This window comes from Equus przewalskii, chromosome 4 (genome assembly GCF_037783145.1).
Source record: "Equus przewalskii isolate Varuska chromosome 4, EquPr2, whole genome shotgun sequence".
NCBI lineage: Eukaryota > Metazoa > Chordata > Mammalia > Perissodactyla > Equidae > Equus > Equus przewalskii.
This window is the reverse complement of record NC_091834.1, coordinates 95,678,614-95,705,281: the sequence shown is the minus strand read 5'-3', so window position 1 is coordinate 95,705,281 and position 26,668 is coordinate 95,678,614. Positions and strand designations below refer to the sequence as shown.

The window sequence follows — 26,668 nt, the reverse complement described above, 5'->3', positions numbered from 1 at the left end:
GATTAAGCACCTTTCCTTAGGCTAGGAACTGATTGCTGTGCTCACCTGTGACTGCCCAGCTCCAGACAACTGACTTGCCTCCTGCTCCGCCCACCGAGATAGCAGACCCACTACCTGCTGTGTCCATCAAGTGCCAACAGGGCAATCTTGTGACTATTGTGGGAGGGACATTTCAACCATATGTGAAACACCCTCTTTGGGGGTATATAACCACTCTGTGCACCCCACTTCTTTGGTGCCCTTTCTTCCTTCGGGAAGAAAGGCCCTGGGCCATGGTTCCTCATAAAGCTTTGTTTAATTTTCTCTTGCTATTCTGTCTCGTGAATTTAATTCGTTCTCCGGCCAGACGAACCTACATTTGGGAAGAGGAAATGTCTTCCTCCCCTACACAATTTAAAGCCAAATTTAAAAAGTCAGCCTGCCCCATTTCCTCCTAGGCTCCCCTGGCCTAGGAATTCCCCCTAGGTTCCTCTTTCCTTGGAATTTCCCTCCTATATTCTTCTTACATAGGGTGTGTACTGGTACTTCCCTAAGACACACAGACTTAAGGTTTGAAACAGCTTATATAAACTCTGGAGCATTGACTTAAAATAAGGAGGTCTGAGTTTCAGAAGAACTCACCAGGATCACCTGAAGAAGCAGTGATCTGGGAGAGCTCAATGCCAGTTCAGTGTAGATTCCAGGTGGTCTCTGGTGGGTTTCTCTGAAATCCTGCCATGACTACACCAAGAAATGTTGATGCAAATAATCCATAACCAATCTATAAATCAAAATTAGAGTGCGTTTATTATGAGCCAGATCTGAGGACTAACCAAAGAAGTGGAGTGTACAGAGTGGTTATGTACCATCAAAGAGCATGTATCACATATGATTGCCCCTTTTACAACAGTCACAAGATTGCCTAGCCAGCACAATTCACACGGCAGGTAGCCTGTCTATTGTCTCAAGCTGGGTGGTCACAGGGTGAGCACAGCAATCAATTCCTAGCCTAGGGAGAGATGCTTATCCTTAAGCAAATGCCAATGTGGGGGAAGTTGCGTCTTTATCTTAAGGGCATTTGTTCTTGTCTTTGGGATGTGGTAAACACTTAAAGCAGATATACAATGCTGGCTCAATGGCTGTGTCAGATCTTTTTGGAAAATCAAGGTCAGGCCACATTAGTTTTATACCAAATGGCTTCTTCATATACTCCAATATATCCTATTGCTTGCCATTTATTTATCAGGCATTACCTTCAAGTTTTTACCATATTCAAGCACCAACTCAACTATTATCTCTTTAATATATTTTTTATTGGCTTATTAATTTAATTAAACAGGGATTATGTATTCTAGTGTTGTTCTAGTCATATCTATGTAAGAAAAAATGCATGTGCAAATAAAAATATTAAAAGCAGTCCATCTACTTGTCACTTAAATTGTTTCAAAAACCGTAAATTCTCTTTCCCAAAGTTGATCCCCAACTCTTAATATGGCTTCCTTTGAAAAATCAATTTGAACATCCCCAAATCTACCCCAGTGATATGCTTCTCCCTCCTCGTGTCAAACTTCCCAGCATTACCTGGGACATCAAGGCTTACTCTGGTTCATTCAGAATGGGGTCTATTGTTCCGTAGGAGGTGGCTTCTCAGTTGTTGTCACTGAAATTGAGTGATCTTAGAAGTGAACTGTCAGATGCCACAATATGTAGGTCAATGTCCCATCTCTGATTTTGATACCTTAACCACTGTAGATAGTAGCTGATTATGGGTAGAAAACGAAGGCCACAGCCTTCAAAAGGTAGAATTGGATATTTGAGAGATCGGAGACTACCAGCCCCTAAGGCAGTCAAGCAGTGAAAGATAGTTTAGAGAGTTTAGACAAGAGAAGATTCTGGCTGAGAAGAGACTTCCAAAGACAGAATCACAATGACTGAGAGGCCCAGTGGTGAAGGCTTTTGTTCAATTCCCAGTTCTGATAATTGTTGAGTTTATAACTTTGTGCAAGTTTATTGTACTTCCATGTATCTCAGTTTTCTCATCTGTAAAATGGGGGAAGTAATAGCTCTTATCTCCCTCACAGAGTTACTGTGAAGACTGAAGAGAAAATATATATAAACAAAGCATTCATTCTAGTCCTGGCACATTGGAAGTGCTCAGTAAAAAGCAGATACTATTATTATTTTTTTGATATTCTCATGGTATCACACGAAAGATCCCGGAATTAGAATAGCCTGGACAGAACAATTAAAGCAACCAGAAGGCAGTGTCTGTAAAGATAAATGTGTGCCCGCTCTACAAGCCTGTGGCTGTTAACTGGAGCTCTCTTTGCTGCTAAGAGCTGAGTGATGACTGCTGCCCTGGAGGTGCGTGGTATGACTGGGCATGGCTGCTGTGATGACTCACTGCAGAGTAGGACATGGGAGATAAGGAGAGTTACGCTCCTGAGGCAGCTCCCAGAACAGAGGTTACTTTGCCTGCAGGAGGCAGCAGGGTAGGGAGGGGTGGACTGGCAGTCATGTCGCCATATCTCCATGGTTGGCTCAGCTTCTCCAGTAGGGAGAAAACATCAGCTCAGGCCATAGTGGCTGTTTATAAGGCTAATGTCACACAGCACACTTGTGCCTCAACTTGCTCTTATCTAATCTGAATTGGCCTTATTATCATTTCCCTAGAGAAACGTCAATCCAGAGGATTTGATTAGCAGAAAAGGAGTGGGAAGGGAAACAGATGTGAAGGAAGCTAGAAATTCATGGGTAGAATATCGGACTTTCTGGAAGGGACAGTAGTAGAGAAGGCGCAATCAGTTTCTATCTAAACAGACCCTAAACCTCCAAAATCCTGAATCACCTTTTTGCTCTCAAGGTGATCCCTATTCCAAACCCTTAACCAAAATTCCACTTTTTCTATCACTGGTATCACCATTCTCCTGGTCATCCAGAAATGAAACCTGAAACTCATCTGTGACTGTTATACCCACCTCTGCATCCCATCACTTTCCATGACTTTATTTTCCTCCATAAAATTTTTCTCTCCATGTATTTCCCTCCCCTCTACCGTCATCCTGGGCAAGGCCCTCACTTCGTCATTCCTGTACCCCTAATCTAGCCACTGTGTCTCTTGTCTTTTATCTAATCAATCCAGATGCCCAGGACCACACCAACCTTTTGTAGATATTATTTTCATCATGTCAAATTGTCACAGACTAATTGCCTGGGAGAACTCAGGGGAGATTTCAGAAGCATTTGAGAAAAAAACTGTTTTTCTCTCTTTGTTAGGTTAAGAGATGCAATTGACAACCACCCTGAACCAGACCAAGTCTCACCAAAAGAATGATGCCTTTGACATTTGCCTCATTTTTAATGCTAAGATCTTCCCTCAGGGAGGAGCTTAGGCCTTATTACCATAACATGCAGTTTATAAAGGAGCATGTTTTCCAGCTGAGCTTGTGCAAGCGAATACCCACCTTTCCCTTTTGAATATTCATTCTCCATCTGAAGTAAAATGCCCCTGCTGTCCTGTGCTCAGGGACAGTCACGAAGGTGGAAATGATTCTAGGTGGCCTCCTATTTGCTGCAAATATACTTTACTTTGTGTGACAACTACTACTGGTGGAGAGTCTGATTTTAACTCACCAGGAGACAAACCTACTTTGGTTCTGTAACAAAACCCTTCCTCAAAAGCCTTCAATTCCTTTTTTCCTAATGTGCGAAGTCCTGACTTTTCTTCATGACTTTCACGATACTCTATAATATGGCCCCCATCAACATAGTAGCTTATTCCACTTCTCCAACCATGGAGCCATCCTTACCCCCATCCTGACAATGCACCATAGCCTGGTGCTGATGTAATCAGGAAATATTGCCAAGATATCATTAATGTGACTATCCTAATAAATCCCATTTTGCCTGGGATGGGGAAACAAGGGAGAGAGGTGAAATACCTTCTATCAGGATGGTGTTCCTTGAGACCCCAGGTAAGGGCTCAGTATGACATGGGAAAGAAAGTTTCTGGCTTGGAATGCAACTCATTCCTACATATTAAGAAGCATCTGAGGTGAATGAGAAAGGAAAAAGGACATTATCTCTGCCGCTAAATAATCCACAATCAATAGGGAGATGAAGATGAAAGCCACCTGTGTAACAGAATACAGAATGGAAGAAAGAGAGGCTCAGAATTCCTCATTCCTTTGTAGAAGGTAGGCAAAGGCAAATAGTATTCTCATTTTCTAGGTGACAAAAGTAGCTTACCTGCCTGAGAGTTTAAGTGGCTTATTTACTGTCACAGGGCTAATAATTAGCAGATTAGAATCTCCTACTTTGTGGTCTTTTTCATGCACTGCTCTGCTTGCATCCATTGTGGCTATGACACATCCAGAGAAGTGATCAAGCATGCTGGTGGTAGGGGAGTGGGCACGGAGCTGTGAGACCTCCTGTGTAAGGTGGTATTTGACCTGAGAATAGAAGGACCCAAGAGGTTTCAATCATAGAACAAAGGAGAGAAGAAGGAATATTTCATAAATAAAAAACTCCATGAGCAAAGCCACAGAGCAGGGCAAGAAGAACCACCCAAAGGCAAGATTGTTTGGGGAGTGAAGACTCCCTCTCACCCCTGAGAAGTTGAGATAAAGGAGGAGGGCAGGCCTGGGTGTCTCTTGACTGATAAACAGGCTCCACCCAGAGGCTAATAGTGTGTATATGGGGACGGGGGTGTCTAGTGGCAGAAGTGCCCCTTCTCCAGGAAGAAGGAACTGGGGTTAGGGGTAGGAGGGAGGCCGTTTCCTGAATGCCACTCCTCAGACTCAGCACCTAGTGCAGAACCAGGAAGGATTCTGGGAGCCAGAGAGGACAGACAGAAGGCAAGTTCCCTGGAGAAAACCATTACCTTTTGGAGTCAGATGCCTAGGGTGGGGGTTGGGGGTGGCTGTCGTGTGCAAATGCCCTGCCCCCACCAGAGAGGAGGGAATGTGAGGCTTGGAGAGTAGAAACGGGAATGAAGGGAGTTGATGGGAGAGGAAGGGAAGTCATGATACATCCAGGGGAGAGGTTCATTCTGAAGCCCATCTGGGAACATGCACTGGGATGAAAATATGTGTGTGGTGGGGGGGGGAGGGTAAGGAGGGGGACGCGTCAAAATTACCTGACACAACTCTCTTTAATGGACTCCTGTCCCTGAATCAGCTTCTCTCTCCTCCATCCTCACTCAGTTCAGGAGGGTGGAGAGGCGGACTGAGACTGGTGCATGGAATGGCGACTCTCCGGAGGCAGGAGGTACGTGATCCCCTTGACGTGCATGGGGCAGATTTATGACATCTTTTCCAGCTCTAACATCCTACAGACACTCTCCCCCTCACAGCCTGCTTGATCCTTACCCAAGACAGGCAACAGCCCTGTTTTTTTATCTCCCAGAGTTTTGAAGAGGACTGGGTTTAGGGAGAATGAAGAGAGTTATTTTTGTCCAGAGGTGCCCTAGCACTAACTAATTCTCTCTTCTCTCCCCTTCCTTTTCCCCCACCTCTCCCTCTTCATCCCCTTCCTGTTGTGTTTTCACTTCCTGGTTCCCTTCACAGAGGCCTCCAGGAGAGGAGCCCCCCACTGAAAGGAGCAGAGTGTGGGGCATGGTCAGGAGGATGCTGGTGCTTGTCCTGATTTTGAGTCTGCTCCTTGGTTCTTCTGTGCTCTTGTTCTACATCTTCGGGAGCTGTGGCCCTCGTAAGCAAGATCCTGGAATCCCCCCAACCCTGTCAGCCCTCCCTCCGTCCTGGGCCCCATCCGTCTGTCTGTCTGTCATCCTGAGGCTCCAGGCTCACTGACTTACTCACCATTCGTCCTGACCCTCCTGCTCCCCCTATTCCCTACTTCTTCCTTCCTGAATTTCACCCCTGGCCACCAGTTAGATCTTTTCCCTCTCACCAGGGTCTCTCTCCTTTTTCCTCACCTGGCTTTCCTTTGCCTAGCCCCTTGGGGGAGCCATTGTCTCTCTCTCTTTCCCAGCTCTGAGGTTTTCCCCACAGGTCCTTGTGAGACGCGTGTGTGTTGGGATCTCCTGGCTCGTTACCTGGCCTCTGGGAATACCAGTGTGGCTCCCTGTACCGACTTCTTCAGTTTTGCCTGTGGACAGGCCAAAGGGATCAGTAATTCTTTTCAGGCTCTTGCAGAGGAGAACAAGAACCGACTTCGGAGAATACTGGGTAAGGAATGCAGGGTGGAAATTCTCTGTGCCAGTGCGTGACTCTGAGTCTAGAACCCAGTGTGGTTGGGGGACAGCTGATTTGCACCATCCTCAACGGGCTCTCAGGGAACTGCCTCAGTTTGCTTCTCTGTCACTGTAACTTTCATCTTGGCACCAACACTCTTCAATCTCTTCTGGCCCCTCTCTTCATCTTTTCTTTACCTAATCCCTGTCCTTTTTCCTTTGCCATTTATCCATGATTACTCTGTTCTCTCCAAGTTCTCCTTTTTACAAAGCTCTATCTTCTTTGTTATCTCCCCCAAATCTTCAGTTTCTATCCTATGCTGGTATCTTTCCCTACCAGCATCTCCTCAATACCTATTGCGCTTCAGTTCTTGTATTACTCTCATTCTCTAGCATTCATACCCTTCTTGTCTTCTAATGTCACCTTGTCAGTGTAATCCTCTCCCTCCCATTGCTTCTAGCTCTCTTCTCTCACCATTATGTCCTGTTCTCCACTGAAACCTTGGACAATGGCATGTAAGTTGAACTGGAAGAGGTGGGACAATGGGGATGGATGATTGGAGATGATGGTTGGAGGAAAGAAGTGGGTTAGTGGAGTGAGAAGTTATGGAGAGGGCTTTATCTGGTTGCATGTAAGGGAGAGAATACAGATAAGTACAAAGCTATGCTAGAAGAAAAGGAGAGCAAAGTTAAAAACACAAGTTAAGGAAGATTCCTATAGATTGTGACTGTGGAGAAGAGAAAAGAACTGAGAAGAAAACTATGAGGGAGGAACTGAGGCCATCTAGAAGGTTGGAAGTGGGTCCCTAGAAGGTGGTGGATGGTGGTGAGGATATGGGAATACAAATATATATGATAGGCATGCATTTCCAGTGTAGGGGAACCCAGAGAACGTGTTGACAGTATCAGTTGGAATTTGAGAGAAATAAATATATCTCTCTGCCCTCCTTCCAGTGATGGAGAAAGAGTGGAAGTGGGCTCTTCCTTGGTGGAGGGTCATGCTTCCAGTTAAGGCACAGAGATGAAAAGAAAAAATACGTTTAGGACAAATTCTACTAGCCACAATAGAATGAAAAGACTTCAGGGTAACTAAGGGAGAGATGTTCAATATTAGAGTGTGGATGAGTCCAATGGATACTTGTTTGGGTAATTGTCATGGGTCTGTTTGTTTCCTGGGATCAAAGATGAAGAGTCTGGACTAAGGGAGCCCGCCTTTGTTTCTTCTATGTGCTAAACCTTTCCTTATGAGTTTTCCTCTCTCCAATCCCTCAAACTTCTCTGGTTTCCTGAATCTTTCTAATTTCTTCATTCAGCTCCCTCCTGCCTTCCACTTCTATTCTTTCTCCTTTATCTTTATCTTACTTATTCTCATCTCTTCCTTTTCTTCCCTGTCTTTGCCTCTTTATTTTCTTTCTCATGTTTCCTTTATTTTCCTCATTGTCTTTTCCCCACTCCTTTTCCCTGCTCTTATTCTTACATCAGGTGGATCCAGTCCAATTTCCTATTTTCTCAATTTTCCTCATCCCTCTATTTCTCACCTTCCTCCCATTTCCCAGAGAGTCTTCACTTTCTTTCCTATAAGCTCTCTGTCTTTACCATCCCTGCTTGTCTCTGTGCCAGCCCCACTCATTTAATTCTCCCATATTTCCTTTCTAGAGGCCCCAGGTTCCTGGCACCCGGGCTCTGGGGAAGAGAAAGCCTTCCAATTCTACAGCTTCTGCATGGACACAGATGCCATTGAGGCTGCAGGGGCTGGTCCCCTCAGACAAATTATTGAGGAGGTGAAACCGGGGGCATCAACTTCTCCCACATACATAATGCATAGGACCAATGTATGCTCGAGACTGCCATTTTTTTTTCCCTAGAGGATGGGTGTCTCTCTTAGGGATCCCCATGTTTCAGAATCTCCAAGTTTTAGGAAATGGCAATGCCTTGTGGAAGTATTAGGACCTCGGGTGGTGGTAGAGAAAAAAGGATAGAGGTGGAACCCTAGAGAAATCAAAAGACTCAAGAGTAGAATTCAATAAGCAGCAGCTATTTCAGGAATGGGGGATGCGTCTCAGAGACTATACCCCTATGCTGAGCCCTGTCTCTCTTCCCAGCTTGGAGGGTGGCGAATTTCTGGTAGTTGGACTTCCTTGGACTTTAACCGAACTCTGAGACTTCTGATGAGTCAGTATGATCACTTCCCATTCTTCAGAGCTGATCTGCAACCTCATCCCACCCCTCCACACTTGCCAGTAATCCAGGTGAGGGATGCACTGGCAAAAATACCGTGAGAACTGGGCCTGCCTTGAATTCTAGATTATCATCTCTTAGAAAGAGGTTGAAAGTTGGGTAAATAGGACAAATACATAATGTAGAGAAGAGATCTACCTTTAGGGAAAATTATTGATGTGAGAGTCAGGGACACTAGGTGAGATTAGGGAAGGGAGCAGGGCCAGTTCTGGGAAGACAGATGTAGTTCTGTTGTTCCATTTTACTGCTTATCTAGATTACCTCAAGAACCTCTTAACTAATCCCTTATCTCCAGTATTGCTCTCCTCTTATTTACTCTTCATTTTTGCCAGAAGGACCTTTCTAAACCAAGAGCTAATTATGTTATCGTCTCTGTTTAAATGCCTTCAGTGCTTCACCAGGTCATCACAATGCAGTTCCTAATTCTTAGCAAAGCCTTGCAAGTCCTTTTGCATTTGACCCCTACACACTTCTCCAGCTTTATCTCCCCCTTCCACCGCAAGCCATGTTCACTCACTGATAGCTCGTACAATATTCCTCAGTTCTTTGCATATATGACTCCCTTTGACTACAGCATTACTCCCCAAACCCCCACACTGAGCCTGGAAAACTTACATATTTTTCAAAGTTTGGCTTTGCTTATAATATCTCCCAGGAAATCTTCACTGACACCCTGGCTATGAGTTACGTAAACTGTTCTGTGCTCCCATTTTTCCACGCTCTCAGTGTTTAACACCATGTTGAAGACTGTGAATCTCTTAAGAACAGGACCACACCTTATTCACCTTTGTTCCTCAGGATCTAGCACAGGGCCAGGCATCCAGAGGCCCACATGAGGTGTTTGTTGAATGAGTAAATAAATAAAAACACAGGAGGCATCAGTATTGCGGTAGGCAATGCAATGCTATAAATTTGGCCCCTACTCTCAAAAATCCCACAAAATTACAAAAGGATGAATATACAAGAAGAACTATAATAAGTATGAGACATTCTAAACTTCAGCTCTAAAGGATGTACACAGGAGTTTAACTGATATGGCCTTTACAGATTGGTTAAGAGCTGAAATGATTAAGGAATGACTCAGAGAGGGGAGGATGTGAGCTGAGCCTTGAAGCATGGTGGTTGTGAATCAACCACCTCTGTGGGGTCAGTGAGGAGGTGGGTCTGTTGAACAGAGGATTTAGGTATAACAGTGTAGTGCAGTGGGAGGTAAAAGTAAAACTGAGGACATGAAGTTGGGCCTGATTATTCCAGGCCTAAAACATCAGACAAAGGTGATAACTTTTAGCATAATAGAAAAAAAAAAGAGCTACCAAGCCCTTGCAAATACGATGGTCATAATTTGAGCTTAAATAGAGTCACTGATTTGGGAGGTCAACCTGGAGATGTTGAGGAATCTAGATGAGCAATTTTGAGGTTCTGAACTAAGATGATTGTGGTAGAAATGGAAAGGAAAGGCCAGGCATGCGCATGTAGGCAACTTCATCCTAGTGGTAGTGGTCCATGGCGAGGACTTGATGACTGATTAAACATAAACAAAGGAGATGAAGGAATTGGAAAATGACGCCTCAGTTTTGATTTGGTGTGAAGAGGAGAAAGGTAGTTTCCATTAATTTGAGACTGGATGGACTCTACGGGGAAGAATAAGTAGAGAGAATGGACTACAGAGAGAGCACCCCAGTGAGGGGTGTGGGAGCAGAGAAGAGTAAGAACAGGTAGGGAGGTGGGAGTCAGACCAGTGCAGGTGACCCACAAAGACAAGGAGGAGCCAATTTAAGGAGGGAGGAGTCATCATTGATTCCGGAGATTTCCAAGCTCAGAAAATAAGGAATGAGAATTCAACATTGGAAACCTTCTAGAAGACAGTATCAAAACAGTTATAAAAATGGGCACAGATTGTACAGAGTTTAGGAGGAAGGTAAGGAAGTTGAAGCAGAGGCATAGATAACTTTCAGTTCTTTAAAGTTTGGACATAAAATGTGACAAAGGAAGCAAGTGAAAGTTTTTTCAAGATAGGGGAAAAGTATACAGCTCAAGGTGGGTGTGGGATATTATAGTTGGAGAAGAAAAAAGAAAAGCGTAAGAGCAAAGATCTTCAGAATAGAATCAAGGACACAACAGTGCCAGAACTAAAGTGAGGAAAGGAAGGTGAGTGAGCTACCTGCCTAGGGTGCAAAATTTAAGAGGGTACCCAAAACTCAGTAATCAAGCTAAATAATGCAAAATAATAAATGCAAATGAATAAATAAATGCAAAAATCCATGATGAACAAAATATCAAGTTTTTATTCATTGTAGATTTTTTGAAAAAATAACGTTTTTTCCAAAATGTATTAAAAATACACTATGCATAAAAAAGAATGAAATCTTGCCATTTGTGAGAACATGGATGAACCTAGAGCGTGTTATGTAAAGTGAAATAAATTGAACAGAGAAAGACAAATACTGTATGATTTCACTTATGTGTGGAACCTAAAAAACAAAGCCAGAAAAACAAAACAAAACAGAAACAAATTCACAGATACAAAGAACAAACTGGGTCCCCAGAGGGGAGAGGATGGGAGATGGGCAAAATGGATGGAGGGGGTTAAGAAGTACAAACTTGCAGTTATAAAATAAATAACGCACAAGGATGTAAGGTAGAGCATGGGGAATATAGTCAATAGTGTAATAACTTTGTACCGTGACAGATAGTTGTTAGATTTGTCAGGGTGCTCATTTCGTAATGTGTATAAATGTCAAATCACTATGTTGCACACCTGAAACTAATACAATACTGGATGTCAACTATACTTCCAGTTAAAAAAATACATTGTGGGTTGTCAGAAGAAAATCCACGATGAGCCAAGTTTTGCTATTTTATTCTACATGGATTTTTAGCATTCATTTTGATTTTAAAAAATATCAAGTAAGGTATTATTTATATTGATTACTGAGTTTTTAGTACCTCTTGAATTTTGCACTTGAGATGGATATCTCACTCCGCTAACCCTAGACCTGGCCCTAGAACAGGGAATGGTTCCCCTCAGGACATGGGCTATTATGCCTCTCTACCACTGAGCACCCCAAAACTGGCTGAAATACCCACCATCTCTCCACATTTCCATGTCTGGACTCTCCCCCACACCCCTTACCCGCCCCCCCCATCCCTCCCTCTCTTTGTACTCTCGCTCCTTCTCTAGTTCCTTTTTATACCTTCTCCTAAGGCCATCTTCCATGGTATACTCTCCATCTCCCTACATCTGCCATCTCCTTCCTCCACACTCCCCACTTCTCTCCAGTCTCTCTTGTGTCCAGATATACCAGCCAGAGTTTGACCTTCCTGTCAAGCAAGAGCAGGAACAGAAGAACTATGCTCAGGTAAGATGGCACTGTGGACAAAGGTCCTGACCTCTGATTCTAGGAGAAAGGTAGGGGCTGCTGGTGGCTGTGACTGACATTGTCCCTCCCCTAGATCGTGCGGGAATACCTGACTTACCTGAATCAGCTGGGAACCTTGCTGGGAGGAGACGCAAGAAAGGTGCAAGAACATGCTGCCATGTCCATCTCCATTACCTCGCAGCTGCTTCAATTCCTGAGACCCCCGGAACAGCGACGGGCACAGGGAAAGCTCTTCCAGATGGTCACTATTGATCAACTGCAGGTGCCTTAAACCAGGGACTGGAGGAGGATGAGCATGGGATTCTCCCTCCCAAACTTTCTTGACCTCCTTGTATTCTTTCTGCTCATTCCCTAATTCCTTGCCATCCATAAGTTTTCTGGCTCCATTCTTTCCCCATCCTCCCTCCTCCCCAGACCTTCTCAAACCCTGAAGGAGGGGAAGCCCGCTCTCCTGCCTCCAGTCCTCCTTCTTGGCTCCCTTCAGCCTTTGTATCTCTTCTCTAAGGAAATGGCCCCTGCCATTGACTGGTTGTCCTGCTTGCAAGCGATATTCACATCGATGTCCCTGAGCCCCTCCCAGCCCCTTGTGGTCCATGACCTGGAGTATTTGAAAAACATGTCATACCTGGTGGAAGAACAGCTGTCAAAGCACAGGTTTGCCCCAGGTGGGATTGGGGAAGTATGAGGGCAATGGAGAGACAATTTGAAGGCCCAGCAGTCTTACGAACAGAGGAGACTTTGGAGAATGCAGACTGGCAAAAGCTATGCAGGAAAATGGGAAGGACCCAGGTATATGTAGGGGCAGAGAAGGGGTTAGTTGGAGGGCCCAAGAGGGAATGGAGGAAACAGGAGGTATGAGAGGCTTGGGGGCATGGGAAATGGAAAACACACACGAAATGAGGGACATAGGTCCCAGTGAGACACGGGGTTTGCTGAGGATAGAACGAAGCCTGTGAAGAGCCTCTGAGCTGTAGGAGATGCTGGAAAGCTAGTCACTGGGGACAACTCCAGCATATATGTCTTGTCAGCAGCTGAGGGATGTAGGAGGGAAGAGGAGGCATATGAGATGGGTGGGTAGAGGAGGTGAAAGCTAGGGGTGCTCTTGGGGGACAAACTGAGGGAAAGCCTATTTCAGGTGTGGTGAGATCATTCTGGGGCCCTTGTGGGAAAGGTCTGGAAGCTGGGGACTGTGGGGGACATTAGAATGAGACTCTGTGTTGGGATCTCTGCCATCCTTGATACCTGTGTGGCCACCCCCTGAAGACGGTGGCTTCCTTCCAGGGGCTTGGGCTCAAGGCACTTTTTCACGGTAACTCAGTGACAGCAACACCTAGAAATTCTTTTTGAGGGAAGCAAACCACCATTCATTCCAGTGTGAGCAGGTTTATGTAAGGGTAAAAATCACACCTGGTGAGAGAGTTACCTTCAGGGCAAAGAAAGTCTTGGATTCCAGCTTTGTTGTGCTTAGAAAACACATTTTAAGATGAGCTGAGATTTCTTGATTGTGAAAGTAGATGAATCTGTTTTGTTTAATCTTTTAAGTCCAGTCTTCATCTAGTTCCTTCTATCATTCTCCAACCCACACCAAGAAAAGCTCTTCTTGACTTGTTCCCATGTCAGACAGTGATTTTCTATAAATACAGAGGAAAAGGTGCTTCCCCTGAGTATCAAGGTGGCTTATACAAGGAGAGGCTTTTCTTGAGGGATCCCCAGAGCCCTGGAGTATATGTGTGGGTCTCTTCTCTCCACAGGGACTTTCTGCAGAGCCACATGATCTTGGGGCTGGTGGGGTCCCTTTCTCCAGTCTTGGACAGTAAATTCCAGGAGGCGCATACTTTGCTGAACCAGAAACTACGGGAGCTGACAGAACGACCACCCTTGGTGAGCAGAGGAGGGGATGAATTCCTGTCTGAATGGGGGCTAGAAGAGTATCTGCCATTTTGAGGAATAAATATTAGCATATGTCTCGCAGGGAGGAAGCATGAAGGCAGATGCCCCTCACTGTGTGGGCTTTCTATGGAAGCAGACAGGTTGGGCATACAATACTTACGTTGAGAATTGAGGTGCCAGGTACTAGACCTTTAGGCTCACATCTGGCTACCTCTGTGGCCTTTTGCTGAGTATTAAAGTTTAAATATAAAACTCTAAAATTATCAAGAACTGCTTTTCTTTTGTCATGACCCCTCAACTATTTGCCTAGTTATCCTAAGCTCTGTGATCTGAGGACCTGGACCTAAAGCTTAGGATTCACTGAGATGAGACACAAGTGTTGCAAGTAATGGCCTGCCCTCTGTCTAGGTGATTCCAATGTTTGATGTCCAAATTTCCTTCACAAAGAGCTCATCTCTGAAAACCAGTGAGATCCGTTGGGCCACACTGTGGGCTTCGTGGTGCAGATCCTGCTATGTCTGAGGACAGGGCTATGTAGCAAATGCACTTAATTCACCAAAGCCTACTGTGTTACAGAAGATGTGGAGACACTCCTTTACTGAGGATTTTGAAATTCTAGGCTGGACACATCCAAATACATGTGGAGGCATCTGGAAGCTAGTTATGACCCAATCTCAATGAAGGCCTCAGTGTAGTCTTGAAAAATCACTGTTTTTTGTTTTGTTTTGTTTTCATAATTTGTGGGCCATTTCTCTGCCTTGGAGAAACTCACTGCTTTGGCAACCTGAAACATCTGTGGAATTCAAAGAGGGGAAATGTATGCACAGGGACTGGAATGTAGTTATTGCTTACTAAGACTTTATAACGTACTAGACATTTTTCTAAGCCCTTTTGATATATGAGCTGACTTAATCCTCACAACAAATTCCATGAGGCAGGCACACCATTTTGTCCTTGTTTAATAGATGGGGAGATCGAGGTAAAAAAGTGAAGGAACTTGCTCAAGGTAGTATAACTAGTGAGTTGATAGAGCTAGGATTAGAACTCCAGCAGTCTGGCTCCAGGGTCTGTGTGCTTAATCCTTGTGGGGTGGGGGCAAAGGGGACGCACTCATCCTTAGGACTTTCACTCAGAGGAGCTAATCCCCAACAAGCTTTTGTCCATCCTTCCTCTTGACTCCAGTGAAGCAGAACAGAGCCCCAAATCCTACTAGTTGGGATTGCGACAAAATTTTCTTGGTTGCTACAAAATCCCCGGCAACAACCAACTTCCTGTAAATCCCAGAACCACGGCGTGATGGTGCTTCTTGAAGACTGTAAGAGCGCTAACGTTAAAACTCACACTTAAAGAACTTAGAAGGCTAAAAATTGCTAGTCACCATGCTTTATATACTTACATATATCCTTTATATATATTATATACATCCTTATATATCTATTAGGATGTATAATTGTCCTTGGGCTTAAAAGCTGAATCAAGCTCTACCAACAAATAGTTGTGTGGCTTTGGGGAAGCCACTTGACCTTTCTGGAACAACAGTACCAAATATGACACATAATAATAATAGCTGTTATACATTGAGTACTCTATGTCAGGCATTGCAGGGAACAGCTAGCATGAAAGATTTTATTTCATCCTCCCAGAAACACTCTGAGGTCCTCGGAAAAGGCAAGTAACTTTTCTAAGACCACACAATTCGTAAGTGAAAGAATAGACTCCAAAACATATCTGTGTGGCTCATGAGGCCATGTTTTTAACCACCTACTGTGCAGGATTGAGAAATAAGTGGGTGGTACAGACAATGAGCTGGCAAATTCTTTCTATAAAGGTCAAGATAATAAATATTTTTATCTTTGTGTTCCATACAGTCTGTGCTGCAACTACTCAACTCTGTCCTTGTAACACAAAAGCAGCTGTACGCTAAGTAAATGAAAGGGTGTAGCTGCGTTCCAAGAGAACTCTGGTTTAGACAATAGATGCTCTTGGAGTTCCTAAGAGGGAGAGATCAGGGTGAGTTTGAATAACCAGTGAGACCTCTGTACGGGAGGTAGGATGGAAGCAAAGTCTAGAGAGTTGAAGGGATTTTCTGGCAAAGAAAGGGATATCATTTCATTGGGAAAAGGCCTAGAGCAGGCTGGGTAAAACTTAGTGCAATATGAAGAATCCGCCTAGTAGCTGAGAAGACATGATTAGGTTTGCATAGAAGGCTGTGTCTGTCGCTTCTGGAGTATGCCCCAGGTGTTAGGAATCAGCAAGAAAGCCAGTGCAACTGGAAGAGAGAAAGCAAATAGGATAACAGTAAGGAAAAAATCAGAGAAAGGAGGAGGGGACCATGCAGGGCCTGGGAGGGCACTGTAAGGACTTTGGCTTTTCTTTCCTTGAAATAGGGGCTCGTAGGACTTATCTATTTTATGTTTTAAAAGAATATATTTTGAAGGTAAGCAATCGGATTTCTGACAGATGTGTGGTGTGAGAGGGAGAGTGGAGTCAAAAACATTACCAAGATTTTGGCCTTGATTAGACCAAAATTTATGGTTCTATCCAATGTGTATCAATTACAGATTTCTAACCATATTCTTCTGGGTGAATTCTACTTTATAGTGCCCTTATTCAGAAAGGCTGCTAGGTCTCATTATCTGACCATATTTTTAAAATTAATTTGAATATATAGTCAATGAAAATAGCTGGTAAGACAGATCTTTCTCTTATTAAACTTGAGAAGCTGAGTTTTAGGCAGTAAAAGCAGGACTTCACATTATGCTGGTTAGATGTGACATATTTATATGTATTGAGCCCAACATCTCAATTTATTTGGATAATTTTAACGTTTATTTCAATCATCCATTATACTACCTTTCCTTTTCTACCTGGGGTCACTTGGAGTTTTATTTAGTGTATCTTCATCTAGAGCATTGTTAAGATGCTGAAGAAGGAAGAGCATCAGGTCAGGTTATTGAAGACCTAGCTATAGATTCATCCATTCATTTATGCAACACACATTTATTGAGCAACTATTGTATGTCAGACACTTCTCTAGGCTCAGTGAATGAAACAAACAAAAATCTCTGCCCTCAGACTGCTTATGTTCTGTGGAGGAAGAAAGACAATAGACTAAATAAATACAGTATGTTAGGTGGTGATAAGAGTTGTGGAGAAACAAAACAGGAAAGAGAGAGAGCGTGTGCTCGGTGGGGAGGGAGTGTGTTACAATTTTCAGTAAGATGGTCAGGGAAGCTCATACTAACTTGGCGCCTTTAATCTTTGATGTTTCTTTATGCTTCAGTCAGCTGAGAATCTACTCAAATTACTCCATCGCCTGACATAGATTTCCCTATCTAATTCACAAGGACTTAATTTGTGGTTTTATCAAATGCCTTCTTGAAATCAAAATAATGCCAACAGAGTGGGGTAGCACTTTAGAATTTACAGAGTACTTTCTGTGTATTTCTTCACCTGATCTTCCAAGCAACTGCGTGAGGAAGTTGGAACAGGCCTTAGTCTCGTTTTGTGGCTCATGTAACTGAAGGACAGGTGCTTAAGTTAATAATCCACGTGTCGCAAATGCTGAATTCTCTGTTCAGAGGTAATATTGAGGTGGTCCTTGAGGATGAGTCTGGCCTATGGATGTGTTTTGTTGGTTTTTAAAGCCTTTAGCAACTTTTAATTAGTCACCAACATTCAAGCTTTAGGAGATGGCATGCCGATAGTCAGATGTGAGCCTTGTGCAGCACCGGGCCAGCCTTCTCCAGGGCAGCAATTGACTGGAGCTAAGTGATGCAGCTGGGTTCAGACAGGGTGCATGCTCTCATTTGTCATGGCCTCTTCAGGTCCTGTGGTTCAGATAATGGACTCCTTCTCTCAGTTAGGCTACCTCATGGCCCCCATTGTAGTTTGTGACTCCTGGTCTATGGTATGTCTTAGTGTGGTAAACCATTTAACCAGAGAAATTATTATTTTGGCATTATTTGTGCTCAGTGATCCTACACTGGCCCTTAGCAGTTACACATTATTCTCCAAGTGTTCAAATACAATTGGTTTAATGATTCATTCTAGAATTTTGCTTAGAAATTAGCATTAAGGATTCCCGGCTGGCCTGTAATCTCTAAAATCTGATTTCCTCCTACTGAAAATTGGATAAACTTTTGCTTCTATCCAGACTCTTAGGATTTTCCCTGACTTCTATCATTTCTCATATATTATTCATGGTTCTAAGGTTATATCTTCAACTTTTTTTCTGTGTCCTAAAATTAATGTACTGAGCCTCATTATCTTGGGTTTGAAGCATTTCTTCCATCCTCTATATTTTGGTGATGATTTTTTCCCCTCCCTCTATTTCTCTCTTTCTTTCTCTGTTTTCAGTATGTATGGTATACTCTATTATTCTGTGTCTTGAGAGACAGCACAGATACTCACAACTCCCAGCAGATGAATATATAACCTGTCAACCTCCACCCCTGAGGCCTACATTTATTTATAGATTCTGGAAATTACTTTCCTGCTCACAGCATATGTGACCCAGCACAACTGTGACCAAAAAAATCCCAGAATTGCACAGGGGTGAGTAATGGGTAATCTGAGGTGGCATCTATGCTCTCCAGTAACCAGTTCAGGGCCTGCCACGGACCAGATTATGGGGACAGGCACAGAAAGGCTGTTGGAGAAATGGGCAGGCACCAACAAAAGGAATCAGGAAACAACTCAAGAACCAGGAGGTATGGAAAGGGAAGGCAGATCCATGCTACCAAGCTCAAGGCTGATGCTGTTTGCTGCTGCCCCAGGTACAGCCCCAAAGCCAAGCTCCTCGGGAGGCCTGTGGGGGACAGACACTGAAGACAGTCAGCAGAGCCTGAACTTGACCCAGTCATTGCTATCAGACCCAGGTTTCCTTTCAGTTCATGTTTGCTTTTCACGTCTGTGTTTCAGAGCTCCGACTAGTGCACTATAGAAAGTGTCTGAGTCCCTTCTCCTCACAAGAGGAGAAAGCCCTTAACAGGCCTCATGGTGCAGGGACAGGAACACAAAATTGTGGCAAACAAGTCTGGAGCAACCTCCAAAATAATAAATGTCCTTATAGGCAGAACTGGGAGTTTCTTCAGCAATGACAATCGTGGCCTTCCCTTTCTAGTTCCTCTTTTGTGGGAAGTCCCATAAACTCTCTCTCCAATCTTGGGACCAGAGAGCTTAGTGGCAGCCTAACTACCTTCTCTGTGAGGAGATCTGTGAGGAGTAAGTAACTTACAGGAATGTAGTCTTGTGACTTCATTCACTTAACTCAAATTAGCACATGAGCTGGTCTTTCATAAATCCCAGCTCAGCTTTCCCTTAGGCCAGCTCCCTTATTCCTTGCCCCTGAATGTGTTTCTCTGTCTGCCCTGTGTCATCTCTGGGCCGACACTTTGGTCAACTCTTCAAAGCCATCCAAACCCACCCCCAAAACCTCCCCAGCATCCCTCTCTGGTGTTTCTTATTCTTTCCATCCTGCTGTTAAAAAAACGCCCTAGTTGCCAAGGCCTTCTCGAGTTTTTGTCTGTCTCTCTGCCTTTGAGGTGGAAGATATCTATTGTCTCATCCTATTTTTCCTTCCCTGATTTGGCTGAAAGTTTCTTAGCTCTCTGAATTCACAGATTTAGTATTTTGTCCTCTTCTCCTACCAAACAATATGGCATCTAGAACACAATTTCATTCTGATAATTTTCTCCTTTATTAGACAAGATTCTACCATATGATCCACAACCACCATTTAGAGAGTGAGGGAAGCTGGTGGAAGGCAGGGAGGAATTACCTTCTCCAATTTCCATTTTAAGCAAAGAAGCACTGGAGGGTGAGAGTTATTGCTGGGCTCCCAGGGCTGTGTGTGCGGCGGGTGGGGATGGGGTTGGCAACAGACTTGTTAAGGTAAGAGGTTTGGCATCTAGTCCTCTCCTTCCCAGGAGCCTTTCAGTTCTCCAGAAGGATGCTCCCCAGAGGCCTTGCTTTCAAATTCAATTGGCAATAAACAAGGATGATTTGCCCAACCGAGGCACATGAGACTAATCCTGGAGGAGAACGTAAGCCCTATTTTGCTGAGCAGCAATAACCCCATGTGTATCACCAAAGGGGATAATAGAGTCAAGTGAGACAAACTCAGAAAGTCCAGAAAAGAGAGCCTCCTCTGGAGGTGAGATCTAGACAAGACTGGCCTGGGAAAATGGAGGAGGAAGAACCCTTGATGGGAGCCACTCATTCTAGCTTTTATCTCTGTAGCCCACCCACCCTCGATGGATGAAGTGCGTGAAGGAGACAGGAGACTACTTCCAGCCTACCCTGGCAGCCTTGTTTGTTCGTGAGGCCTTCAGCCCGAGCACCCAAAGTGCTGTATGTGAGGGCTCTTCCCAGCCTATGTCCCTCCACCTCCTCCCACTCAACCATCCACTCCTAATTCTGTTGACTTTGTCCTTCTTGATGGTATGTGTGGTCAGGGAATCAGTCACAGAGAGAGGGTTCACTATGAGAGAGAACCCAAAGGAGGACATGCTGCATCTCGAGGGTCTGCACAGTTTAGCTATGGGACACAAAGTGTACACAATATAAACTAACTTGAACAAGTCACCCAACTTTCCTGCTCTGTCTCTTCAACCATAAAATGAGAAAACTGAACTCCATGACCTCTTATCTGTGATTTTTTAACAACACGTGAAACGACGTGAGAAAGGAATGACATAAGCTTAAGAAATGCAGATAAATACTGAACACTTTTTTGAGTGCCTACCATGTGTCCGGTACTCTTGTAAACACTCTGCATGAACTACTTTAATTCCTAGTATCATCCCCACTTTATAGAAGAGAGAACGGAAGCACAAAGAAGTTAAGTAACTTGCCCAAGGTCACAGAGCTACCAAATGCCAGAGTCGGGATTCAAACTCAGGTTCCTGGTATTGTCATCCATTTTTCTCCATCAAGAAAAGATATACACAAGATGGTAGATGTTTGGGAAAGCGGTAACTACACAGTCATCTTATGAAGCCGAGAAGACTTCAGCTTGCTTAAGATCCCAGGAAGATGCAGAGAGGATATGCATGACTTGATAAAGAGAGTGTGAGGACAAGGGCCCTCAAGAGCAGAGAAGGGAATAATGGTTCTCTTCTTCCCTCCACCTTCTGAGCCCATTGCCTGGCCAAGAGTCAGGAGGATGTCTCCCTCCTCTTGGAGGTTGCTATCTCCCCACAGAAAGGAACTGTTTCCCCTATTGACCCACATGCATGACCAGCTCCCACCTTCTCCTTCTGTGCTTGGCACTTCCTTTCTATCTCCACAGATCTTTGTACCCTGGGTTTTTGGTCAACTAGTAAATATTACTTTCCACTTTCTCTTTCTGAAATCTTCCCCCTTCTCTGCCAACTTCTCTGGGCCAAGGCCTCCTCCCAGAGGCCCAGTGGGCAGGACCCAAGACCGAGGCTGGCCTTGATCCTGTTTCTCTATTCCCATCCCCTCATGCCCACAGGCCATGGAATTATTCACTGAGATCAAGGATGCCCTCATCACTCGTCTCAGAAGTCTTCCCTGGATGGATGAGAGGACCCAGAAAGAGGCCCAGGACAAGGTAAGGCCAGGAGAAAGTGACTGTGGGAATGAGCAGGGGGTGGAATTAGGTATCAGATCAAGAGATCGCAGTGACTGGAGGAGAGTTCAACAGGCACAAGGGCACACAGCAAGTATAGATATCACTGTGTGGCACGCATACCCTAGGGACAATATAAAAGGCAGGGACAAGGGCAGTAAGCAGGAGAAATTCTGTCCGACAGACTCAAGGTAGCTAAGTTCCTTCTAACTTTTGTGTCTCTTGCCAGGTCACGCAACTTCAAGTAAAGATGGGGGCCCCAGAATGGGCCCTGGAGCCAGCACTGGCCAGACAGGAATACAACGATGTGAGTCCCTGCCCTTTCCAACTCCTCCTTAGTCCTCAACTTCTCACACCCCTGACCCACCTGAGTAGCAGACAATCCATTTTCCCTGGATGATCCTAACCCACCCCTTCCTTACCCTGGGGCTGGCTGGGCTTTATGGATGAAGATCCACACTGCGGGTCTTCCTGGCAGAAGAATGGAAAGTTTTAGGTCATGATGAGTGTGTGCACACAGGCACACAAGCATTCTTGTGACTTGCCTGAGTGTGTTTATCTGTGTGCTGATATGTGTGAAGCTTGTCTGTACCAATCTGTGGTGGTGTCATTGTGCTGGTCTCCTCTGTACTGGGGATATCTGTGTGTCAGAGTTTATCTGTTTGGGTTCAAATGTACCCCTCAGGGCATGTCAACGTGCATCTCTATCTGTCTCTGTGTGTCCGAGTCACCTCCTGCCTCCTCCAGATACAACTTGGATCCAGCTACCTGCAGTCCCACCTGAGCTGTGTCCGATCCCTCCGAGCTAGAATTATCCAGAGCTTCTTACAGCCTTCTCCTCACCACAGGTATGAGAGCGAGGGAGACACGGACACTGCATTCCACAGATATCCATCGAAAATTCACAGGAAAGCAAGCTGGGGTCTCAGGGAAACAAGAACAGAGATAGTAGGTGGGAGGGACTGCGTATGTCTGGTGAGGAGGGCAAGAAATGATGGAGCTGGTGTTCATTTGCCCTTCCCCCAGGTGGCAGGTGCTTCCCTGGGAGGTCAATGCTTACTACTCAATATCTGACCATGTTGTGGTCTTCCCTGCCGGACTCTTCCAACCCCCGTTCTTTCACCCTGGCTACCCCAGGTACGGGCCATTCTCTGAGGGTGGGGAGGAAGTTTCCCAAAAGTGATGAAAAAATATTATGATGGATGGCACTTGTTGTTGGAGAATTGGAGTCAAAAACTTTGAAGGATTCTGGAGGTAAGACACACCATTTTCTCTGCAGAGCTGTGAACTTTGGCGCTGCTGGCAGCATTATGGCCCATGAGCTGTTGCATGTCTTCTACAAGCTCTGTGGGTAACAGTGGGCCATTGGGAATGGGGCCATTGGGAATCCAGGTGAAGGCCCCAAAGGAGGCCGAGAGGAGGAGAAAGGGAGGTTATGCAAGGGCTCCAGGTGGGACAGTACTGAAACCTTTGCAATGCTCCTGGGAGCCAGCTCTGTCTGTGGTACCCCTATGCACTTACCCTTGCACCATACCTCACCATTTCATTCCCCTGCCCCATTTTCAACAGTACTCCCTGGAGGCTGCCCAGCCTGTGACACCCGTGCCCTACAGGGGGCATTGCTGTGCCTGGAGCACCTCTATGCTGCCTTTCCATTACCCAGAGGAGTTTCCTTCAATGGCTCCCGCACACTCCTGGAGAATGCTGCAGACACAGGGGGGCTAGTTATTGCACTAAAGGTAACTCACATCCTAAGGGTTAGGATCTCTTTTTGCCTGCAGAATAAACACTCTGTCTCCAAGTTTTTGTTCTACCACTTCTCATGCAAACAATACAAAGCTTTCTGGCCTTCACATTGCCACTGAACAGATGGCAACTTGGGGATGCCCCTCCTACACAATAGATCCCTCTTTTCTAGGATATCCATAGTTCTTCTGGCAAGTACATTTTCACCAGGCTCACACCAGTGTGTCAGTGCCGAACTTGGGGAAAAGGGCCATGAGCTGGTTTCGGGTGTTGTGTGTAGGGCATCAGACTTGCAAATGGCCATGGGTCTGGAGCCTAAGGACTACTCTCCATTGCACCCCCATATCTAGGCATATAGAAAGAGGCTATTATGGCACCGCGGGGAGACTGTCCTACCCAACCTGAACCTCAGCCCCCAGCAACTCTTCTTCCGAAGCTATGCCCAGGTAGGCAGCTGCCAACTCTCACAGCGTGCTTCGTGTCAGATAAATACCCCATTGTTAATGCTCAAAGAATCTCTCTTCTATGTGACATCTTCTCCTAAATGCCCCCAGCCCTCTGATGCAGATGTGCCCACTGTCAGCCTTTCACACACACCCTCTCGGGACTTTGCTTTCATACTACTACAAATTCATCTACCAAATTCAGCACCTCCAAAAAAAAAATGAAAAAATTACTTCCAAATCCCTCCCTGAGATGAGCCCAACATTTTTCTTCTCTCATTTCTTCTCCTAGAAATCCAGACCCCATAAAAATGACCCTTAATAAACTGTCTATAGACCACATTCCTCCTCAGAGACCTTGCCCCCAGGTGTGGGCCCCACCTGACATAACCCCTTAAGTACCATGTGTCCCTCAACAGACACTGCTCCTAATTCCTCAGTGCACCTAAAGACCCCCTCACAGAGTTCTTTCAACACACCTCACCTCTCAGTTACTTACAAATGGTCTGATTACATGGCCAGGCCCTCCCCCAGACCCTACTGACAGATTAAATGACCTGCAAGTGGCAAATACTCTTCCTCTCTTTGCGAGACCCTTTGTTCCTATCCTTGCTCTCTTCTTTCTCTGATGTCCCTAGTCAGCTCCTAGTCTCCAGGTCTGCTTTGTCCTACTGACCCTGATCTACCCTGCTATTCTCCTTACCTGTGTGGACCTCTCTTCCTCCCCAGGTGATGTGTGGGGATCCCAGCACCCAGGATTCTCAGGACACTCACAGCCCTCCCACCCTTCGAATCCACGGGCCCCTCAGCAACATCCCAGACTTTGCCAGATATTTCCGCTGTCCACGTGGTGCCCTCATGAACCCTTCCAGCCACTGCCCACTCTGGTAACCTGGCTACCAAAGAGACCTCAATACAGATCTAACAGATTTGTCAACATCTCACCGTCCCTCCATGGAATCATGGAAATATCTCCTCTCACCTTTTGTTCCAAAAATAAAAGCTAGCGTTTGGCTTCTGCCTGTCTCTTAATGACTCTTTCCTGCTACATTTTATGCCTAGAAGTCAGAAAAGATAAGGGGAGAAAATGCTATGTAGAGTTTCATAGACACAGGAAAAGGAAAGAACCAATGACTGGTGAACTGGTGGGTCTAAAGGTCAGTGGGCCAAAGGTTGGGCGATTAAACGGACTAGTTGGACACAAAAGGGCTTTGGTGAAGCTCAGAAATCTGCCCCCGATTGTTGTCAAGATTTTATTGCTATTACTTTTACTGTTGTTGCCTCCTCCTCCTAATCTGCTGTTTTGAACAAAGCCAGGAGAAGTGTGGGAGAGAGGGCAGGGGTCTGGTGTCCCTGGCCCTGGGAGACGGAGCTCAGAGTGTGGGGAGGCAATCAGGCAGTGGCGATGGACAATTGAAAGGCCAGCTCCAGGATCTCTCTGATGCTGCATCCTGAGGTAAAGGACCACTGGCAAGGGGCAGTTAGCTGTGTGTAGGTCTCCCTCGGGAGTACTGACCTGGAGCCCAGTTGGGAGAGACGGTCAGTAAGCTATCATGAAGCGGAGGTAGACATCTAGGTCCTCATCCAGGAACCAGGCCACCACCTCAGCCTCAATGTCCCTCATAAAAAAACTATAATGCTGGCCAGATTAAAGCAGAAGGCTAGGTCAAATAGGTGGTCATGAACAGCTGCCGTCTCTGATGTCATGTCCTCCTCTTGCTGGGCCATGTCCACCAACTGCCACATCTCACCCACTGAGGAGGCCACAAAGTGCTCTTCGAACTGCTCTTGAACCTGGTCTGGAACAGGGGAGAGGGGAAAGCACTGAGAGGACTGACCCTACCCTGCCGCTACCCCACCGCTGGCCTGCACCAGAAAGGGAAAGTTGCAGAATATGGCGAGAGTTAGGGCCTGGGGCTTTTAGCTCAACCGCCTGTATCCTTATTCTTGATCAGAGAGGTGATGCTCCATGTGGAGATCTCTTCTGGTCTGAGTGCAACCACCGCCCCAACTCAAGTGCACACACACCTCATTTCCAACTCCGACTGCCTCCTCCAAAGTGCTAGACCATCTGGGGAGTGAAGGACCACCTTAGAAAAGGATGAAAACCAAGGACCCTCTTCTCAGAAAAATGCACCTGTGCTCATACACAGGAAAGCCACTTGCAATTTCAACTAGCCCATGGTGTGCCCCTGAATATGGCCATGGCTGACAGCCCCTGCTTTAGACCCCACATGATGCTTTCGTACTACAATAACAGGGGACTGGGATTATTTCCCATAACCCAAATCGATCTTAGATTTCATTCTGACCTGGTAAGTAATCTGGGCCTGACTGCAAAGAGGTCTGATTCCTAGCTCCCCATGTTGCCTCCCTTGTCTCTACCTACCTGTGGATGCTGTTTTCTCTTTCTGACTCCTCTCGTCGGGGCTTGGACTCCCTTTCTGAGGCCTCACCTCCTTCACCCGCAGCAGCAGCAGGATGGCTGCCAGGAATGCTGCCCTGCAGAGCTGGGAGCCCAGGGAAGTCATGGGCCTGCCCATCTGCGGCCTTCAGTCCTCCCTACTCCCTGGTGCACAGTGTGCACAGTGGGCTCCCCCCACCTCCCTCTCTTGTCCCCGTCCTGGCCCTTACCCCTTCCCAGCGCCGATTTCTTCCCTTCCTTTCCATAGGACCTCTGACTTCATGAGCTCTGTGACATCACAGCCATGGGCCTGACCCTTGTTCCAGCTCACTAGAGAGTTCCATGGCCAGGCAGGAGAGTGGAGAGTAGCCAGCTGGGGACAACAGAGGCTTCTAGGATGACCATAGTGGGTCATCTTGTGGAGAACAACAAAAATGACTTGAGTTTGTGAAATACTTTCACATCCATTATATCACTAGATCTTCATAGCAACCAGGACTCAAAGTAACAGTTTTATGATGCCAATTATAAAGATGAGGAAGTTGAGGTTCACAGAAGAAATGACTTTCCTACTCAAGATCACACAGAATATAAGGGGCAGAGCAGGATCCTCGATCAACTCTTGTGATTCTGAATATCACATCTTCCCACTCTTCCATGCAGCCTTCCTCGAAGGAAAGTGGCTTTCACAGGATGAAGCCCAAATCAGATGCAGAAATGAAGATCCTCAAGTCTTGGGCTGTGCATGATCCAAACAGGTGAGAGGGTGGCTGGGGAGTGGTACAGGAGGTCACTTGG

General features: G+C 45.6%; 3 protein-coding genes across 12 annotated transcripts in view; 2 read left to right on the top strand and 1 right to left on the bottom strand.

The window, feature by feature from the left end:
- The first annotated feature begins 4,653 nt into the window (after window positions 1-4,653).
- On the top strand, window positions 4,654-24,484 carry KEL (Kell metallo-endopeptidase (Kell blood group)). Of its 6 annotated transcripts, none has more exons than XM_070616639.1 (19): window positions 4,654-4,835; window positions 5,184-5,247; window positions 5,547-5,688; window positions 5,991-6,167; window positions 7,829-7,953; window positions 8,275-8,421; window positions 11,707-11,769; window positions 11,864-12,052; window positions 12,296-12,444; window positions 13,542-13,671; window positions 19,924-20,034; window positions 21,161-21,259; window positions 21,507-21,584; window positions 22,025-22,125; window positions 22,304-22,414; window positions 22,557-22,624; window positions 22,847-23,016; window positions 23,374-23,469; window positions 24,196-24,484. In XM_070616639.1, exons 2-19 carry the CDS (start codon window positions 5,224-5,226, stop codon window positions 24,355-24,357), a joined length of 2,142 nt encoding a protein of 713 aa, XP_070472740.1. In that variant the 5' UTR covers window positions 4,654-4,835; window positions 5,184-5,223; the 3' UTR covers window positions 24,358-24,484. The 6 variants fall into 6 exon arrangements, 5 of the variants coding, with proteins under 5 accessions (XP_070472740.1, XP_070472742.1, XP_070472741.1 ...); XM_070616640.1 differs by having other exon boundaries at window positions 4,697-4,835; window positions 5,158-5,247; XM_008538505.2 differs by having other exon boundaries at window positions 4,700-4,835; window positions 5,189-5,247.
- Window positions 13,158-26,236, bottom strand: LLCFC1 (LLLL and CFNLAS motif containing 1). Of its 3 annotated transcripts, XR_011539292.1 has the most exons (5): window positions 26,101-26,236; window positions 25,856-25,976; window positions 24,983-25,265; window positions 24,449-24,524; window positions 13,158-13,421 (listed from the first exon to the last, which is right to left on the bottom strand). XR_011539292.1 is itself a non-coding variant. In XM_008538504.2 (3 exons), exons 1-3 carry the CDS (start codon window positions 26,134-26,136, stop codon window positions 25,087-25,089), a joined length of 336 nt encoding a protein of 111 aa, XP_008536726.2. In that variant the 5' UTR covers window positions 26,137-26,236; the 3' UTR covers window positions 24,695-25,086. The 3 variants fall into 3 exon arrangements, 1 of the variants encoding a protein (XP_008536726.2); XR_011539291.1 differs by lacking the exon at window positions 24,449-24,524; XM_008538504.2 differs by lacking the exons at window positions 13,158-13,421; window positions 24,449-24,524 and having other exon boundaries at window positions 24,695-25,265.
- The window catches only part of LOC103563208 (transient receptor potential cation channel subfamily V member 5), a 30,423-nt gene continuing 29,944 nt past the window's right edge, over window positions 26,190-26,668 (top strand). For 2 of the 3 annotated variants that reach the window (XM_070616637.1, XM_008538493.2), the window contains exon 1: window positions 26,206-26,628. The gene's annotated coding sequence lies outside the window, so the exon portion shown is untranslated. Of the gene's footprint in view, window positions 26,629-26,668 lie in introns of all 3 variants that reach the window. The other variant, XM_070616638.1, reaches the window with a different exon arrangement.

Bases quoted from the DNA above. Each gene is read 5' to 3' on its own strand.
- KEL (XM_070616639.1), top strand. From the start codon at position 5,224: ATGGCGACTCTCCGGAGGCAGGAG. The intron at 8,422-11,706 runs GTGAGGGATGCA...TCTTGTGTCCAG, and splicing joins CACACTTGCCAGTAATCCAG to ATATACCAGCCAGAGTTTGA. The intron at 23,017-23,373 runs GTAACTCACATC...CCCCATATCTAG, and splicing joins GGCTAGTTATTGCACTAAAG to GCATATAGAAAGAGGCTATT.
- LLCFC1 (XM_008538504.2), bottom strand. From the start codon at position 26,136: ATGGAAAGGAAGGGAAGAAATCGGCGCTGGGAAGGG. The intron at 25,977-26,100 runs GTAAGGGCCAGG...CTGGGCTCCCAG, and splicing joins GAAATCGGCGCTGGGAAGGG to CTCTGCAGGGCAGCATTCCT. The intron at 25,266-25,855 runs GTAGGTAGAGAC...CCCCTGTTCCAG, and splicing joins AGAGAAAACAGCATCCACAG to ACCAGGTTCAAGAGCAGTTC.